Source organism: Strongylocentrotus purpuratus, unplaced genomic scaffold, assembly GCF_000002235.5.
Source record: "Strongylocentrotus purpuratus isolate Spur 01 unplaced genomic scaffold, Spur_5.0 spur5_scaffold_5, whole genome shotgun sequence".
Lineage (NCBI taxonomy): Eukaryota > Metazoa > Echinodermata > Echinoidea > Camarodonta > Strongylocentrotidae > Strongylocentrotus > Strongylocentrotus purpuratus.
The window spans coordinates 41,277,899-41,296,420 of record NW_022145611.1 but is presented as its reverse complement, the minus strand read 5'-3'; the positions used below and the strand labels follow the sequence as shown (position 1 = coordinate 41,296,420).

The 18,522-nt window shown below is 35.4% G+C and overlaps 1 protein-coding gene across 3 annotated transcripts in view; it reads left to right on the top strand.

Annotated features, from left to right (window-relative positions):
• LOC754879 (E3 ubiquitin-protein ligase HECTD1) overlaps nucleotides 1-18,522 on the top strand; it is a 52,224-nt gene that overhangs the window by 1,432 nt on the left and 32,270 nt on the right. For all 3 annotated transcript variants that reach the window (XM_030999241.1, XM_030999239.1, XM_030999240.1), the window contains exons 2-4: nucleotides 2,178-2,412; nucleotides 14,471-14,705; nucleotides 15,861-16,088. In XM_030999241.1, the coding sequence (XP_030855101.1) occupies nucleotides 2,273-2,412; nucleotides 14,471-14,705; nucleotides 15,861-16,088 (603 nt within the window). In that variant the 5' untranslated portion in view covers nucleotides 2,178-2,272. The remainder of the gene's footprint in view (nucleotides 1-2,177; nucleotides 2,413-14,470; nucleotides 14,706-15,860; nucleotides 16,089-18,522) is intronic.

The window sequence follows — 18,522 nt, the reverse complement described above, 5'->3', positions numbered from 1 at the left end:
GAAACGGAAAGGAGAAGGTAAAAATAAAAAATAAAAAACAAGGCATTTTTACCAGCCAAAATTCCTCCGTATGGTCAGAAGCCTGTTTGTTTTGTGTATGGATCATAACAAATTATATTTGAGGAGGCGCGATAGCTCAGTCGGTAGAGCAGTGGTCTCGTAATCCGGTGACCTGGGTTCAAAACCAAGGCAATGCGCTAGTGCCCTTTGGTAAGGCATTAATCCTCGTTACCAGGTCACTCGGAGAGGACCTAAAGCCGTCAGTTGCTTACTTAAAAGCATTTGTGCTTTCTTAGCAGTCAGGTAAAATAACCACCACCACCACCATATAAAAGGATAGTATGTAGACAGTGAATATTTAAACTAAACGACCAAAAGGTACATGTTGTCTTACAGGCTTGGTGATTTATGAAATATGATAATGATATCACCAAGTCTTACTTTGCATGCATTTGCCTGTTTGGAATACAGTGTTGGGCGGTAAATACCGGTGGTAAATACCGGTAAATACTGTCCGGTAAGTAAGATGCGCGTCCGGTAAATATGTAAAAAATGGGAAATATGATTTTAATTCTCTATTTATTAATAATTTTACTTGTTTTTAGCTTCATAACTGAAAATATTGTTCTGAAATAATTAGCAGCACAATACTCATAGTAGGAAGTTAGGAACACACAAACAGATTTATAAAATCCTCACTGCATACAAAATTTTACACACCCAAACAAATGGCATTTTGTGCATATGCTAATTCATGAATATGGTAATTAGCAACTGGGAACCAAAACCTTCATTCAAGTTACTTTTATTGTAAAGTTTAAGATATTTGAATAAAATCAGTGAAAATTTGAACAAAAATCGGGCTAGGAATAAGGAAGTTAAAGTTTTTTGAAATGACTAGTCACTAGAGGGCGATATTCAATTTGATGACATCATTTGTGGACAACTCTCCATGCCTTTTGTACGTCAAATTTCATGTTTTTCCTTCTTTCTTGTGGTTGAGATAATAGAATGCAAAATGATATTCTACTTCACATGTTATGAAATCCGATCAAGAACACAAATAAATAGAAAAAAACGAAAGACTTGTGAAATTTGATGTACAAAAGGCATGGAGAGTTCCCTTTAATGAAGAACATCATATCTAGATTAGGTGTATATTTGGTATCTTTTTCCAGTATTTTTTTCCAGCATTACATAATTACAGACATAGACAAAGTCAAACACACGAACAAGCACACACACACACACACACACACAAATAGTACACACAAGAGCAACCGTACTCACCACCATTGTTGTTATGTTCAAAATTGGACAATCCCTATGAACAAGTGAGTGGAAAAATATATTTCCCGGTATTTCCCAGTAAAAAGTGGTAAATACCGGTAAAAACCGGTAAATACTGGTAAATACCGCTTATTTCCCGGCGTCCGGGACATAAGCCTCCGAAGCGGGAAATATGCCAACCCTGATTATTCCAACAAAAACACAAATGGGAACATTTATAATCACTCACTCATGCACGCAACAAACCTTGTAAACTTATTTAGCTGTTATTTAGTTAGCTGGAGGACTCTTCTTTCTATTTATGCAACACACTTCAAAATCGAATTGAACTACAGTAGCAATGTGAAAATTTGTTACTGGAGCTTACCATCCTAATTTTCCAATGAACTGACATGTGATGTGATGTACATTTAAACTTTAAAGGTTGTATTTTGAAAGCAGTGCACTGTATTAATACCTGGATGTGGTTCGCACTAACTCGGCACTAGAATGAATGGATTTTAAAAAGTTGGGTTGTGGGCCATTTGTTAATGACAAAACCACAAATACATACTACATGTATGTATTTCTTACTTTACAACTGAGCCAAACTTAATTATTCAAACAACTGCCTTTTTGTTGTGGCTCTATACATGTATGTACTTTTTGTTGTTGTTGTTGTTTTTTTGGGGGGAGGCTGCGTCCACAGGAAATAAAACATCTCAAGTCTCAATCCTGTAAATCTGCATGTTACTAGAGTCTCTCAAGGCATTGTATAAATATGAATTGAAGAGTGCAGCATTATCAATTAGTGCAACATTATCAAGACCGGGACTTTATTCGTGTTTAATCTCTTTTATATTTTAATATGGTATTCAACTGTCTGTTTTGTTTGTTTTTATGCATAGAATCTCACAGTGGGAAACTGATTATAAGGGGAGGCTTCTTCAGCAGAAGTTGGCTGTGGTGTAAGGGGGAGCCGTGAGCTGAGGCAGATTCAGCAATGGCAGAAGTGGATCCAGAAACCCTACTGGAGTGGCTCCAGATGGGGCAAGGGGAGGAGAGAGACATGCAGCTCATAGCCCTTGAGCAGCTGTGTATGCTCCTTCTCATGTCAGACAATGTGGATAGGTGTTTTGAGAGGTGAGGATTCCATTGGTTTATGTACAGTACATTGTAGTTTATTTCAAAGTTGAATTCTACTCGATTAGAGTTTTGTTATATTTGATATTTTTATTATCTGTATTATTTCAGGTCACCTTTTAATTGAGAATCATGTGACTTCTGAGACTTGTAAGAAATATCAATATCTGATCAAATAATAATGATGTACCATACTTAATATATATATAGCGCATATCACAAATATGTCCCTACATGTATGGCTGTGATGGAGGAAAGGAAATAAAAGAGAAGAGAAGAGTGAGATACACTCAGCATATATATACTTCCTTAAGTTATCAGTTAATATCTGTTATTGTTTCTAAAAATATAAAACATTTAAAGACATGTTTTAAGTCTGTCAACAGTATCACAATTTGTGATATTTCTGGCAAACTGAAAAGAGTGTGACCCTTAGAATGTATTTGAGGGATAGTACAGAGAGACTTTTTGAGAAGACCTGAGGCTTCTGAATATCCTTTATGACACATGGGGTAAAGTTAAGATTAAGTCTGCTGTAATATGCTGAAAAATAAGTTGTCAGTTTTTGTGAGATTGAATAATAATGAAGACATACATTTGTTGTATGGAAGAGGGAGAGGGGGGTACATTGTTTAAATAGTTATGAGAAAAACTAAATGGTAATTTTAGTTTACAATGTAATAATGTATACCGGATTACCGGTACAGATGCACTTTGAATTCATGATGAAAAGTAACCGATGCATTGGTACACTAACATGTTCATGAAGGAAGGATGATCCTGAAGTTCTAACTTGAACTAAATATCATACATATATAGTACAGTAAATCCTGTACAATAGTAGTTTGCATTTTTACTGAGAGTGGGTGTCAATGTTGGATATCTCATAAAAATAGATTTGAATTATAGGCTGTCGGTATAGCCACAATCAGGGTGCAAAACCATTTGCACTTGGGTCCAAAAATAAAGTATGCAATAGAGCAGTTTCATCAACCCCAAATTGTTCATCTATACCCTGGAGTTAATACCCTGCAATATCCTTGAGGAAACTATCTTGGTTATCATTTTATGAGCATCAACACCACAGGGGGTGGTAGGTGTTACGGACACTACACAATGCTACAGAAATGGAATTCTTCAGCATTATTTACCTTAACATTCAAATATTTTGCACTTATTTGGGGAACTTCTTGGCCATTTGTGAAATATAAAACAATTCACACTCACTTCAGTCCATGAAATAGACGCCGTATACACATCAGAGGTAACACAAGGTCAAATCTGATAAATTACATTTTTTCAAAACCTGAAACTTTTTAAAAAGCCAACCAAACATTGATAAATGAGACAAATTACAAAGTTTAGTCCCATCTGTATACATATAAAAAGAAATCAAATTGCTAGGAAGGCTCGTATCATTTCATAAGTTGTCCAAATAACTTATGTACAAAATCCTATAGGATGTTACGGACACTACACAAAACTACCGAAATGGAATTTTCAAGCATTATTTATCTTAACACTAAAATATTTTGCACTTCTTTGGGGAATTTTTTGGCCATTTGTGAAAAATAAAACAATTCACACTCACTTCAGTCCATAAATTAGACTCAGTATACACTTCAGAGGTAACACAAGGTCAAATCTGATAAATGACATTTTTTTTCAAAACCTGAAACTTTTTAAACAGCCAACCAAACATTAATAAATGAGACAAATTACAAACTTTAGTCCCATCTGTATACATATAAAAACAAATCAAGTTGCTAGGAAGGCTCGTTTCATATCATAAGCTGTCCAAAATAACTTATGTACAAAATCCTATAGGATGTTACCCATTGTTACGGACACTACATTTTATACATATACATGCTATTCTTTGATGCAATATATAAGTAATCCATTTGCTTTTTTTTCTGCCATCATTGTTGTTGCTGTATAATATCTTGAGGCCAACAGAGGGTATCTTTTCAAATCCTCATTACCAAGTCTCTTGGATAGGACTTAGGAAGTCCACCCTTTCAATAGAAGCAGAAAAATCTGACAAACAGAAAACACAAGTTGTTCTATGTAGTTCCAGGGGTGGCCCAATTGTAGTGTTGTTTTTTTTCTTCTTCTCCATCTTCTTTGCTCACTTTAAAAATTTGAAAGAAGCTTAATTTAGTCATAAGAACATGAAAGAAGCATAACTATTTAGACAATTAAGGAAGATGAGAGAAGACATTAAAAAAATGATATAAAGAAGGAAAGCATGAGGAAAGATTGAAAGAAGGAAGAAGAGAATAAAAAAGATAACTACTTAACAAAAGAAAAAGAAGAATAAAGAAAAGGATAAGAATCAGAAATAAGCAAAAGGAAGAACAATACAATAAAATAAGGAAGAACAGAAAAAGAGGATAATACTGTACATCATGTAGCATAATTAAGGTGAGCCTCTTATTAGACATTAGCATGGAAACCCTTGAAAATGCAAAAATATGATGTACTTCATTATTTTGAGAAGTAACTCATAGGACCTTACAAGATTTGTTCAGTGAGGCCGAAAATACAATATGTTTGGAAAAGAAAGTTCCCTCTGTGTCCTTTTATCGTCCGTGCTGCAGGATATATTCAGTATGTTTAGAACCCATTTTTAGGAGCTCGTTAAAATAGCGTTGGAAAAATTGGGGTCAAAGAAAGACCACAGTGTGTACTTTATGAAGAGTAATCCAACCAACTAAGTGGTATACTTGTAAAACCTTAGACAGTGTACGCCGAAAAACAATGATAATTAATCTATATGAAAAATTATGGTGTACGCAATAACCATTTCTGATATGTTTATTCGATAATCCTCAGATGTTCGGTGATCGTTATTGGTGGTGGCAATTAAACCAGTATTCATAAAATCCTCAGATGTATATAAAAATGTCTGTAAAGAAGTCAAAAGCGACCTCAGTCTATTTTTTTTTCTCTCTCTCTATCAAATAGTTAGCTTACTTTATCAAGAGAAATTGTGAGCAAAAACGAAGACGATGATATATTTCATAATTTATATGTAAATCCCCTCAAAGGGGGTGTCCTCAAAAGAAGGTATGTTTCCATAGTCCTCAGCAGATACTAGTCATACATGTACTGGTGTGTGCCAAAGTGTTTATGTGTGTGTGGACATAAACTACAATGTAGTGACTTATACATTTTATAGGTAGGCAATTAAATGATTAAAATATTGTATTTTCTCATGCATCATACATATTTGATGTCATAGACAGCTTTTACATTGTTAAAATTTATTTTAGAACACTGTTATCCAGAAAATGAGGTATAGTTTGGCTTCCAGGCCTTGATATTACTCCTCCTGTAGTGTCCGTAACACATATCTGTAGTGTCCGTAACACTGGCTCCTACTCTTTTCTACCCTCAATATTGAAACTAAAACACAATGATGCATTTAATTTCATACTTTATTACATCTAACTGATATTGTTGAAATAAAATATAGATATCAAATTACTTGTTAGTCAATTTTTTTTTTATCTTTAAAATTAAATTCATGGAAAATAGCTTATTTGTTTGCGAAATATCATATCCAGGAGAAAACCTCCCATGGAAAGAGAATTTTTTGATTCATTGAGAAGAGCAACTGTATTAAATCAAATTTGAATTACAAATTAGTAGTATTTAGTTATCAATCTGTATTTTTACACCATTAACACCATCACACACTTGTGTTACGGACACTACATACGTTACGGACACTACAAATGCCATTCATTAAATTGCAACAAAAAAACTGTTATGCTTAGCTGAATATTATTATACCACAGCTAGTCCCCGGGGGTAGTTGCACAAATCAAAGTATATAAGAACTTTGAAAACATTTTCACATAGCAGGAATTACACCGTTACGGACACTACAGGAAATTCCGGACACAATTTATGATCGGAATGTGGGCATATATTTTTGTAACGTTTGTATCTTTGTTTAATTTTTTGTTTCTGATGATAGGACAACATGTTACTCAGAAAATATAACCAATTAGCTATTAATATAGTGCTAAAATATATGAATTATAGAGGCAAAATTATGCACATAGCTGTTTTTTTAAAAAGCGTTACACTCGTCTCTCTTCACAGAAATAACCACTGTATCGCAATTCTTGGGTCAATTCTCAAGCCGTAAAAAAATACTGAGTGGAGATAAAAAGGACTATAAGATGGCATGAAAGGATATGGCATATCTTGTGTAATTCCACAGTAGCACCTTATGAAAAAAGACACATTGTTGAAGTGCAAATGAGTAACAGCCAAAAAGGGGCATTTTTGGCCCTCTATTACCTTTCTCACACCGCCAACACAAAAGAAATTCAAACGAAAGTTGCTGCCTGATGAAGAACTCATATGGTCCAACATTTCAGGCCACAAGACATTTGATTAGATGACTTTGTGTTTTCAGGAGAGATGCGTAACACTGTACGTAGAATAGTTGCACCCTGATCGTGGCTATACCGTATATTAGTCCATGTAAAGAAAAGAAAAAAGTCATTGTAGTCCCATATGTACAAATACTTTTTTGACTGTTGTTGCGCATACATGTAGGCCGCACCCAGAATTTTTTATATTATCTATTTCGAAAATACTTCAGCCTTTACGCCGGCAAATACGGTACCTGTCTGTACTAGGGCTGCGACGAGTAGTCGAATGCTCGAGTACCCACACTGTTGACAAATATTCGGCCGCAAAAAAAAAAAAAAAACCCGGTCACCTGGCACTGTCCAGGCCGACGCTTACCCGTCCCAGGGAGAGCGGCAGCCCCTGGCATGGTACCGTCGGTAAAAATGTTTCCGAACTCAAGCACTGTCAAAATCACCACTCAGAAACTGGGACCAAATGTCCGGATTTCTGTTTGGACTTGGAGGAAAATGGATTATTCTGCCATCTTTGGTTTTTAAACAGCAATGTTTACTGTTATTATTATTATTAAATTGACGCCTTCAACTGCAACTCCAAGTAAAATTGCATGCGTTCTCGGTGAGGGACCTGGGCTACTGCTCCAGTGGTATGGTGGTGGCAAAACAAAACAAAAAATCAAAAAAATTTAAAAAAAATCAAAAAAATTCAAAAAAATTATAAAGGAAAATGGCGTCCGAATATTCGAGTATTCGCTTGTAAGCCTGGAAGTGTACTCGGGTACCTCATTACACTGTTGTACATAGCCTTAGTCTATACACTGTAAGATGCACCCCCAACTTTCAAATTTTTACAACGGAAAAAAAAGTGTGTATTATACACATAGGTTTACGGTACATGTACGAAAATGTCTGATTAGTGCTACTTACACATGTATGTGTAAATTGAGATACATTTACATGTAGATGAACGTGTATGACCCAACACGAAATACATTTCTACTAAGGCTGCGATGGCTAGTCGAATGCTCGAGTACCCGCACGGTTGACAACTACTCGGCCGCAAAAAAAAAAAAAAAAAAAAAAAAAAAAAAAAAAAAAAAAAAGAATGTCCAGGCCCACGCTTACCCGTGCCAGGGAGAGCAGCCGCCGCTGGCATGGTACCATCGGTAAAATGTTTCCCAACTCAAGCACTGTCAAACTCACCTTTCAGAAACTGGGACCAAATGTCCAGATTTCTGTTTGGACTTGGAGGAAAATGGATTATTCTGCCATCTTTGGTTTTTAAAACAGCATTGTTTACTGTTATTATTCTTATTAAATCGGCGCCTTCAACTGCAACTCAAAGTAAAATTGCATGCGTTTTCAGCGAGGGACCTGGGAAACTGCCGAGTGGTATGGTAGTGGCAAAAAAAGTCAAAAAAATCAAAAAATCAAAAAATTTAAAAAAATTCAAAAAAATTCAAAAAAATTATAAAAAAACATGGCGTCCGAATATTCGAGTATTCGCTTGTGAGCCTGGGAGTGTACTTGGGGACCTCATTACACTGTTGTGCACAGCCTTAATTTTTTACACAGTATTATCATATTACCTATAAACCTAACCTACATGTTCAGTACATTTATTATCATCTATAAAATCTCACACACGTGTACCGGTACATGTAAATTAGTGAATCCTTACATCTAGTTACATGTACATGTACATGTACTTTGCAGGTAGTTCAAAGTACATGTACTTAGCATATATTTTAAAACGTGACAAAGTGCAGTGGCCAGTGGGCACATTTCACATCTGTACATGTGGGTTAAATGTCAGTAACAATATTTGTTTGATCAGCTAAATATCAAATAACATACACCTGTACACGTAGATCTCGAATCGATCATCTCATTTTTAAAGATCGAGTAGTCATTGTGTACTATGCCTTCTTTTGGTTATGCAGGTAGTGTAAAAACAAACAATATAAATGCAAACAAACTACATTGTGATGCTATCTTAGTCTTAATACTGAAGTGAATTTCACAAAATGTAGTACTACATGTATTTTTTTGTAGGTCTCTAGTGTCTACAGGTCACGTTTATCAAAACAAAAAAGGCTGTTTGAAAGTACATGTTCATGTACAGTACACATGTAAATGTACATCATATCTCATTATAAGTTTTGCATTCAATAATGAACCTGGGAATTACCCAAAACTGTTCTGTAGTGCAGCAGGGGACAATGACATCATTGAGACTTCCTTGTTTTGTCATCATCGTTTATATTGGTTTGCTATGTATGAGTCATGCATATTGCATTATCCAGCCGGGCCGGGACAGTTGGCTAGCTAGATCTATGCCTCATCACCTAGCTTCATGCATGTATATGTTCAAGGAATCAGGATGATATACTCCTTGAGCTAGCTCATGCTCATCAAATCAAGTGTGAACCTGTCCCATGTATCAGCATTGAAAATTGCCCAGAGCAAAACATTATTATGATAGAGCCCTTACAGTGTACATTATATGTATGCTGCAATGTATGACATGTATTTATTGCCTGTGCATATTTTCATACATGTATGCACTGTGTGTAGTACATGTACATGTATAAACAACATACACACATGAATCTTAGGGTTATTTTGATGATTGCAGTCAGAATGCATGAGAGTCTTACATAGTGTACAGTACATGTACTGTATGTGTACAATTGGTCACAGAAATGCCAATTTAAGCTTTTGTGTATTGTTCATGTGTGTGTGTTTATGTTCCTGACTGTTCTTTCTTTGTCAACATGGCATGCATGTCAATGAGTTCAGAGACCTTATAATACAAGATCAGTTGTACAGTGCCAATTGATAGTCATCCTGTCTTTGTCTCCATTATTTGGATGACAAACAACTGAAAACATTTGCATACAGATGCTCCATTCTAAACTAGGGAATGTTGGCCTGCATAATAATAGTCCTACATGTACTGTACATGTACACTACTGCCTAAAGGTTTTGGCAGCGGGCTGCGGGCGCGGGCAAGCTACTCGCGGGACGCGTATTTTTTTTGAGTGTCAATTGCCAAAAATGTGAGCAAGTTCGGGCAGATTTCGGGCAGATTTCGGGCTGATTTCGGGCAGATTTCGGGCGCGACCCGAACATCGTTTCTTCAGCTACGCGCTTCGGGCATCGGGTCAGCCCGCTGCCAAAACCTTTAGGCAGTAGTGTACATGAATAACAATTTGAAACCAGCTAGGCTTGTTCACATTCAAAACATACTTCAAGCGCTTTCTTAATTCGTAACATATCCATTTGCTGAAAGCAGGAAAAAGCAAACAAATTAGGTTGAGGAAAGTTTGTTCAGAATTTGACAAATAATAACAAATATACCTGTATCTGAATTTCAAATTGGCGTATTGGTCATTCGTCTGTAACATATATTTGGAATTTTGGACAAGATTGATGGATTTCCTTTCTCTCCTGAGTTTCTCTGGAGGAATTAATAAAGATGCGTCATAGATACATGTACATGTACCGTAATTAACGTTGTATAAACCGCCCTCGTGTATTAACCGCACCCCTCTTTTTCGCCCTTTAGACTTTTTTTTGCCGACTTAAACAACAGTAGAGGACCTAGGATAGAACCTTGTGGTAAGCCGTGTAATAGAAGAAAAATTGGAGGAATTATTATTATTAACTACATATTGAAATCTATCAGAAAGATTACTTTCAAACCAAAATGGCAGACAAATTTGAGTGTTGTTCTAGTTTCCAAGTGGTGAGTCAACACACCGAGTACTGAGCTGGGAGACATTGCCAGTTATAGCGCCAGGTGGAGGGGCATAAATCGATTTTTTTTTGTTTTTTGTTTTTTGTTGTTGTGTGTACCGTGTATAAACTGCACCCCTGACTTTGAATTTTTTTCTGCGGCAAAAAGGTGCGGTCTTCTTCTTCTTCTTATCGAAGAAGAAGAAGAAGACCGCACCTTTTTGCTGCCGAAAAAAATTCAAAGTCGGGGGTGCAGTTTATACACGGTACACACAAAAAAAAAAAAAAAAAAAAAAAACACCGTTAATTACGGTACACTGTAGCATACAGTACATGTAATGTGTACTGTACATGTATGTCCTCAACTAAACAACAATACAAAAATAACATAAACAAACAAACATAAACAAGCAGTGATACAAAAAGCATAATACTGCCACTTTATGTCATAGAAATAAGAAAAGTGAGTTACTAGACTTATAAGTAATTTGTGGGTCAGGCAAAATGACATCATAGTACAAGTCACATCAATTCACCTTCATATTTAAAGCAACGTTTACTACATGTACATGTACATGGACATCTCGACTCAACCTTCAAATTTTCTTAACTTTCTTTAAATTGTTTAAAGTTTAAACCACTTTGTTTAAACCTTACCAATCTGAAATCTCATTTATTTTCTTTTAAACATAAAATGAGTGGGAGAGGGGATTCAGGATTTATATTATTTATTCATTTATTTGATTTATTTTTACTTTTTTGTTTTGTTTTTTGGGTGGGGGCAGTTTCTGCATATTTGTATACCGGTACATACTGTAAATTTATACAGTGTAGTGTAATAACATGTGTGATCTTAACTGGGTAATGGGTATTAATCCCACTGTCGGCATACGTACATGTACATGTACATGGAGTCGGGCTAACTCGGACCAGGGGACAACTCGGCCCAGGTACAAAAACAGTCAGTTTTTGCATGTTTAGGTTTAGGGTCAGGTTTAGGGTTAGGGTTAGAGTTAGGGTTAGAGTTAGAGTTAGGGTTAAATGACAAAAAAAATGACAGTTTTTGTAGCTGGGCCGAGTTGTCCCCTGGTCCGAGTTAGCCCGGATTCATGTACATGTACCTACACTGCATGTTTTTCCCTTAAGTGCCTTCTCTCTTCTATATTATGGATAGCATATTATTATAAGAATGTTTAAACTTGAGCTAATGTTTTGAAACACTAAGGGAGCAGCAGTATTGTAAACAGAAGCTTGATCGTCCATTTCAGAGAAGAGTACCTCACTGAACATCCCAGTAGGGTTAGGCATTCCTATGGTGTTGTTTGCTGCTATTTATAGGGGCACCACTGAGTAATAAGGGCATGGCATGCATGTCATGTGACTGTGTTAGGGCTCCCTGTTGACAGGAACATGCTCTGTGCTCATGAGAGGACGAGAGAAAGGGGTGCGAGAAACTGAGAACAGAAGAGACGGTTTGTTGTGTACATGAATGTCTGAAAATAATAAGGATCAAAGACGGTATAACACGTATGCAAATGATTTGACCTTAGGGTTAATGGTTGAAGGAGCTCATTCATTTACACAAAGGAGAAAGGGAGGGGAGGGGTGTGAATGAAGAAGGGGAGAAAGGATCCAAGGGGTGTTAGGGATTGGGCAAGGAAGGGGATGATGTCTCTATGACTGCTAGAGGTCAAGAGAAACGAGAGTCAAGAGTCAGAGGGCATGAAAACAATATCTCACACAATACCAGGGGGTTGATGAAAATAACTTGTAACAATGGTTCATGGAAAACAGAGTAATGCTTTCATTTTGAAACTTCACAGAACAAAGCAATTTTAATGCCTACGTGTACATTTACGTGTTCACTGTTTTAAATGATTGCCAGTGAGTGGCAGGATTACAGTGCATTTAAAGTATTCAAATGACTCAATTGACGTGGCTGCTGACTTTAATTGAATTGCAATGTGTGCATTGTATGTGTCTCAAATGTTTGTTTTGAATGTCGGAGTTGCGGTTGTATCATGCTGTGGACACAGAGATTGAACAGCAAATGTGGGGAGAGACTGAATAGAGAGCAATGAAAAAGTAGAGTTAGGGCTAGCTGTTTTCACTATATCATTGATGATAAACAAAAAATACATGTAATTGTTATGAATAAACAGTAATGACAGTTTGCTTGTTTGTTTGTATCATTGTGAATGAAAATATGGTACGTTTTTTAATTAAACAATTTATTTTGCGCTGTAATAAAAATGGATTAGCTTCTGATTAAAAATAAATAAATAAAATAAACATTAATTTTGTCAATGGAAGAATGCAAAAAAATGTACCTGTGCACCAATTGAAGAAAATACACTTCAAAATTCTCTACATTATTCTCTTGAATCAATACAGAACTTTTCCTAGAAGTTTAAAAATCAAGATGTGTACTTTATCCCCAGCCTCTGAATAAAACATTTCCCTTATGTTGAGATACATGCATGTTTCATAACTTGTGATCAGACAGCTCACACTCTGCAAGAAAACGTGTCATGGTGTAAACGTGTCCTGTCATAATTGGGCTTTGAACATCTGTGTACAAAATGTGCATGAAATGATGAAGTAGAAATACACCGTAGGCGTGCAGGAAAAAAAACGTGAATAACTTATGCACTTTTTTCAGCACGCAGGGAAGTAAATTGCCAATTAGGTGTTGCTGCAGCTGCCACTCACAGCTACATGTAACTTAAAGGCAATCTTTGAGTAGAATTCTATGATCATAAATTTGGTAGTAGAATTGAAAAACAATGTTAACAATCCTAAAATGTTGTAAAAATATCATGTTTAGATCGACAATTTATCGAAAAAAGGGAATTAAAGTAAGTGTGTAATCTCAGTATAATCTCAGTCTGATCATGTACATAAAGACATAGGCCTACATATAAATGTACAGGAAAAATAAGCTTTAGTGACCCCAAAATTGAACATATTTAAATGTACCTGTATGTTAGCATACACACTTTTGTGACTGGTGACTTATTAAATTACATAAATTAAATTATTTGAGATACAGTGTAACAAAGAATGTCATCCATACCTTGTGGGCAACATCTGCATCGCCTTTAATTTACAATTGATCTGTCTCAGTGAATCATGTTGTCTCATTTTAGTTTCACCTTGCTGTATCATATTACTATAAACAAGAAGTAGAGGAAAGCTAGAATCTAGTCAACAGAACAATTGAATAGGAAAGGCCAGACTAGACTTAAAGAAGAATGAGAGTTGCATGCCAATTAATATTTCCCTGGCATGTGGCTGCTGGAAAAATTGTGCTGTACTTTTAAAAAGAAACTTAAAGCAAACTGATTACGTGTAGATATACATTTTTATTTAGGTGCCAGTGTGAAGCCATGCATACATGTACATGTATATTAATTCTTGTTTGGATAAAAGGTGTCTGGGTTGAGTCATACAGTTTACTTTCTATAGTCATATTTACACATCACTGACTTATCTTCTGCTCATGTCTATTCCAGATGACACAGGGGTTTATACTGCAATTATATGAGCAATCATAAATATTCTAAGGATGTTTATTGTACCATTACAGTATAAAGGCTTTATTTACTAGATGTTAAGTATGTAATGACATAAAAATATTTCTGAAAATAATTTTGAGAGCAAAAATGAACAGGGTGAACATGTACAGTACATGTATGTACATGTAGGTTGTACTTAGAAATAAAAATCAAAGGGCCATTTGGGGTGTAGAACGTATTTCTTTTTCTACTCATGGCAAATACATGTATTGTACAGTATGTCTGTTTTTACATACGGTAGTCGTAATATTGGCAAACCCCTGAACCTTTCATTTTACATGAAAATAGCTATGAAGTTGTAGTTTTGGAATATAATGTTTGTTTGTATATATTTTCTTACATTTTTAGTTGTCCACCAAGGACTTTTCTTCCTGCATTATGCCGTATCTTTCTTGACGAGCATGCTCCGGACAACGTACTGGAAGTGACTGCCCGAGCCATCACCTACTACCTAGATGTCTCGGCAGAATGCACCCGTAGGATCGTGGCCGTAGATGGCGCTGTCAAGGCCCTTTGTAATCGTCTGGTTGTTGTAGAGCTCTCTTGTAGAACCAGCAAGGATTTGGCCGAACAATGTATCAAGGTAACCTATGAGTAATAGTTTCTTGCACTAATTCACAAAGCAGACATGATCAGATAGTATGAGGGAGGCTTGGTCATGAGAGACTCATGTCTTGTCTTGATTAGAAGAGACATTATGAAGGAGGGAGAGGCAACTTGGCAGGAGAGCACTGAACAAATCATATTTACATGTATCATCAGTCCAGAAATAGAATTATCCTTCAGTCCAACAACATGCTACTTTGAAGTTAAAGAAATACATGTAGTGCCAATACGTGGAAAGTATTCTTCAGTTTCTGTTTGCAAATGAGTACATGTACAAATAGCCGATTGTGTTTGTCACGTACATGTACGTGTAGGCCTACACTTGAATTATTCTGCAACTGCATGTACAGTGTACATAAACTTTTTGAAGATAATAATGTCCTTACAAAAATATACAAATGTACATGTACTTATTCTGACAATTCTTTTTACTGCCTTTTTGCATACAACCCATAGCTGATGGTATTAGGTGTTTGTCTTTGCTAGATTTTTAGAATTTTAGAATAATAAAAGATATTGAAGCATTCAGAACAGAAAGTGATGTATTTATATCTGCCTTATTTTTCCCTTTTCATTGAAATAGTTTTGTGGCATGAATAGTGTCTAGCATGACTGAACTCTTTCAAAGCATTTGCTATACATTTATCAAGCAAAGAATTATCAACTTATAGATGCTTTGTGTCCCCCAAAACAAGAATAGTAAACAAACAACAATGTACTCTTAGGGAAAAGCATAATGTAAGGAATGGCTTTAAAAATTCATTGCCTGGAAAATTAGTTTCTTCCCACGAGTACATTACATATGAATATTTCCCAGTTTTTAGTATGCCATGTGATTTCATACTATTAGTTCATTTATTTTATATTAAACAGTGAAATATCTACATGTAAACTCTCTGAGTACTGAGAATTGTATGAGATTTATATTACAGTTTCAACAAAATAGAGTATGTACAATAGCTACCTGTAGATTTAACTAAACTTAAGGATTACATTAATGTAATAATGAATCAAATTGACTGCTAAATAAATCCAGATAATAATTTTACATCAATTAGCAACTGCCAATCATTGATTGAGTTCCATTTCTCAACTAAGTTTCATTTTCTTGGTTTTTGTCTATACGAACTAGGTCCTTGAATTGATGTGCACACGGGAGTCTGGAGCTGTGTTTGAGGCTGGAGGTCTGCATTGCGTTCTGTCTTTCATACGAGATAATGGCTCCATGATCCACAAGGATACTCTACACTCTGCTATGGCAGTTGTCTCCAGGCTATGTGGCAAGATGGAGCCTTCAGACACCTCATTAGAGACGTGTGTAGAGTCCCTCTCAACCCTCCTCAAACATGAAGATCCACATGTAAGTTTCTCATCCCAAATCTACATTACATTAAAGCCCCTCTGCACTTGTTTGGCATGGAGGGATTAGACCTCCCTGCAAGGTCACTGACAGGTGGTTATCTCATCAAAACAGCTCTCAATAAACATAAGAAAAAGGACATCATGGGGGAACAACGGGTACCGCTTAGGCATTGTTAGCTGTATAGAGGATGCAAGTAGCTATAAGAAGTGCAGTGGGGCTTTAAGATTTCATATTACTCAGTAATTCTGTTCAGAATGGAAGAACATAGAAGCAGAGTGTTCAAGATTAATGTACAACCAGAAAATGTCACAACACAAAACTTTCACAAATTGCTATTAAAGGACAGCCATTTTCATGACAAAACTTTTACGATTGCAATAATTTAGTGTTGCGTCAGCTGTGATTCAATTATTTTCCAGCATGAAGCTTTGCAAATCTTTTGCGGGTTTTTGTGACAGTTTAATGCACATAAAAGTTGCTGGTTTTACAATAGAATATATTAATAAAGAGATGGTTATCACTGGTAAGAGCCAAGGCATCAATCTTGCATTCTTTAATGTCAGTCAGCTGTGCCGAAAGTAAAATATAGTGCTCCAGAAATAAATATCTTGCCGTCCCTCCCTTCCTCCTTTTGTAGATTGTTGAATTGTTTGTTTGTCTATGAGTTATTCCAGTGTATATACATTTCCCTCACACATTATAAATATCACAACTGAAACCTGAAGTGTAAACAAAAAGTTTCAAAAAGCTATTCCATAAATACAGTACATGTATTTTTTGATTTTATCTTTTACTTCTCATTACTTTGACGGAAGTGGAGTTTTGTTATGTGATAACATGTAATTTTAGTGATTTATGCAATTCTTCAATTCATTCATTTGTTAACATGTACATGGACAAATCATTCTGCAGTACCCGGCACAACTGCCTCACTTGGTTAAGTACTCAGAATAACCCATTCTTGAACCATCTAATGGCTTATTTTTAAAATTCTTTATAATCCCCATGTATTTCCTATATTGAATAAAACTTGCAGAACCACTTATTACTACATGTCATAGTTCTATTGGATTACTCTGTGGCTTGCCACAATGTACATGTACTGCATAATACCCCTACAGAGCTCTGTTGAGCCTGATTAATGCAAGTCCTTCGCAAGGGATTTGCAGATTTAAATAGATTTGTTAGTGTACATAATTACATCAGACCTTCCTCATGACAGTAAATTGCTGAAGAAAATGTATAATTCATGGAAACTGAACTTTAATCTCATAATTTGACTGAACTTTTATAAACTTTACAATACCCTACAACAAAATAATAACTGACGCTGTTTGAATCATTATCGTTTTGAATAAGATTGATACCACATTTATTAACAAGTAGTACAGCAAAGTCTTTCTATTGCGTATTACCACAAGGAAAGAGATTATAAAGATATTTAAGGTAGCAAGATAAAAAATTTGACCTGATTTGTCATTGCATATTTTGAGTAAATTTGTAGGTGACACAATTGTTACGTACGGTACCAGGTATTTAGTATTATACTTACACTTTAAAATGTAATTGAAAATGTTACAAAATGGATGTTACACATGAAATACCTACAGTGTATTTCATGCAACCTTTATTTTCTCCTATGAAATATATGAAAATATGAAAATACCAATTTCTTTATGTACATGTAGCTTATACAGACTTTGTATACATGATATTTATTGCTTAATGCAAGTTACTTAAGCGAGCATAATAGGAGCATCGACTTGTGAAAAGATATTGGATCCTTTTTGCAAGTGAGCTTCCATTTCATAAGCAAGAATCCTTACATATGAAAACCTTGTCAAAGAGGTATATGAAAATAAAAAAATTCTTGTTTATGAATGGTATAACTCAGAAATATTCATATAATTATGGTCTCATACGATAAAGGGAAGCTGTAGCATATTCTAGAATGGCTTCCTACAGTAGTCGTGGAGTACGATAAGGTCCTTTTAAAATAAGGTGTGCACACTGACATGACCTAAGGGTTACACTACCCAGTAGTAGATGCAGTCTATAGCTTCCGTTTTACTAGATGGCTTCATTATTTTCAAAGATTTGACACGATTACATACATGGTCAATAGATGTATGGTTTACTCCAATGTATGGTATCTTTCTTCGTATTGTAAGAGATTGCCCTGTCTGAAATAAGCTTCTAATCACTCTCTTGCATCAAGAAACCTACCAAGGTTTTAAAAACATGTTTTTATATTGTTCTTAACATGTGCAAGAATGATTAATATATTGGTATATTTATTTTGAAAAAAATTATCATTCACCTTCACTAAAAAATTAGCCTTTGACATATCCTTTACAGTTAAAGTTTAATTTTTTTGTCTGAAAAGTTTAAATGATTTACATGTTTATCACATGAAAATATATAAACAAAT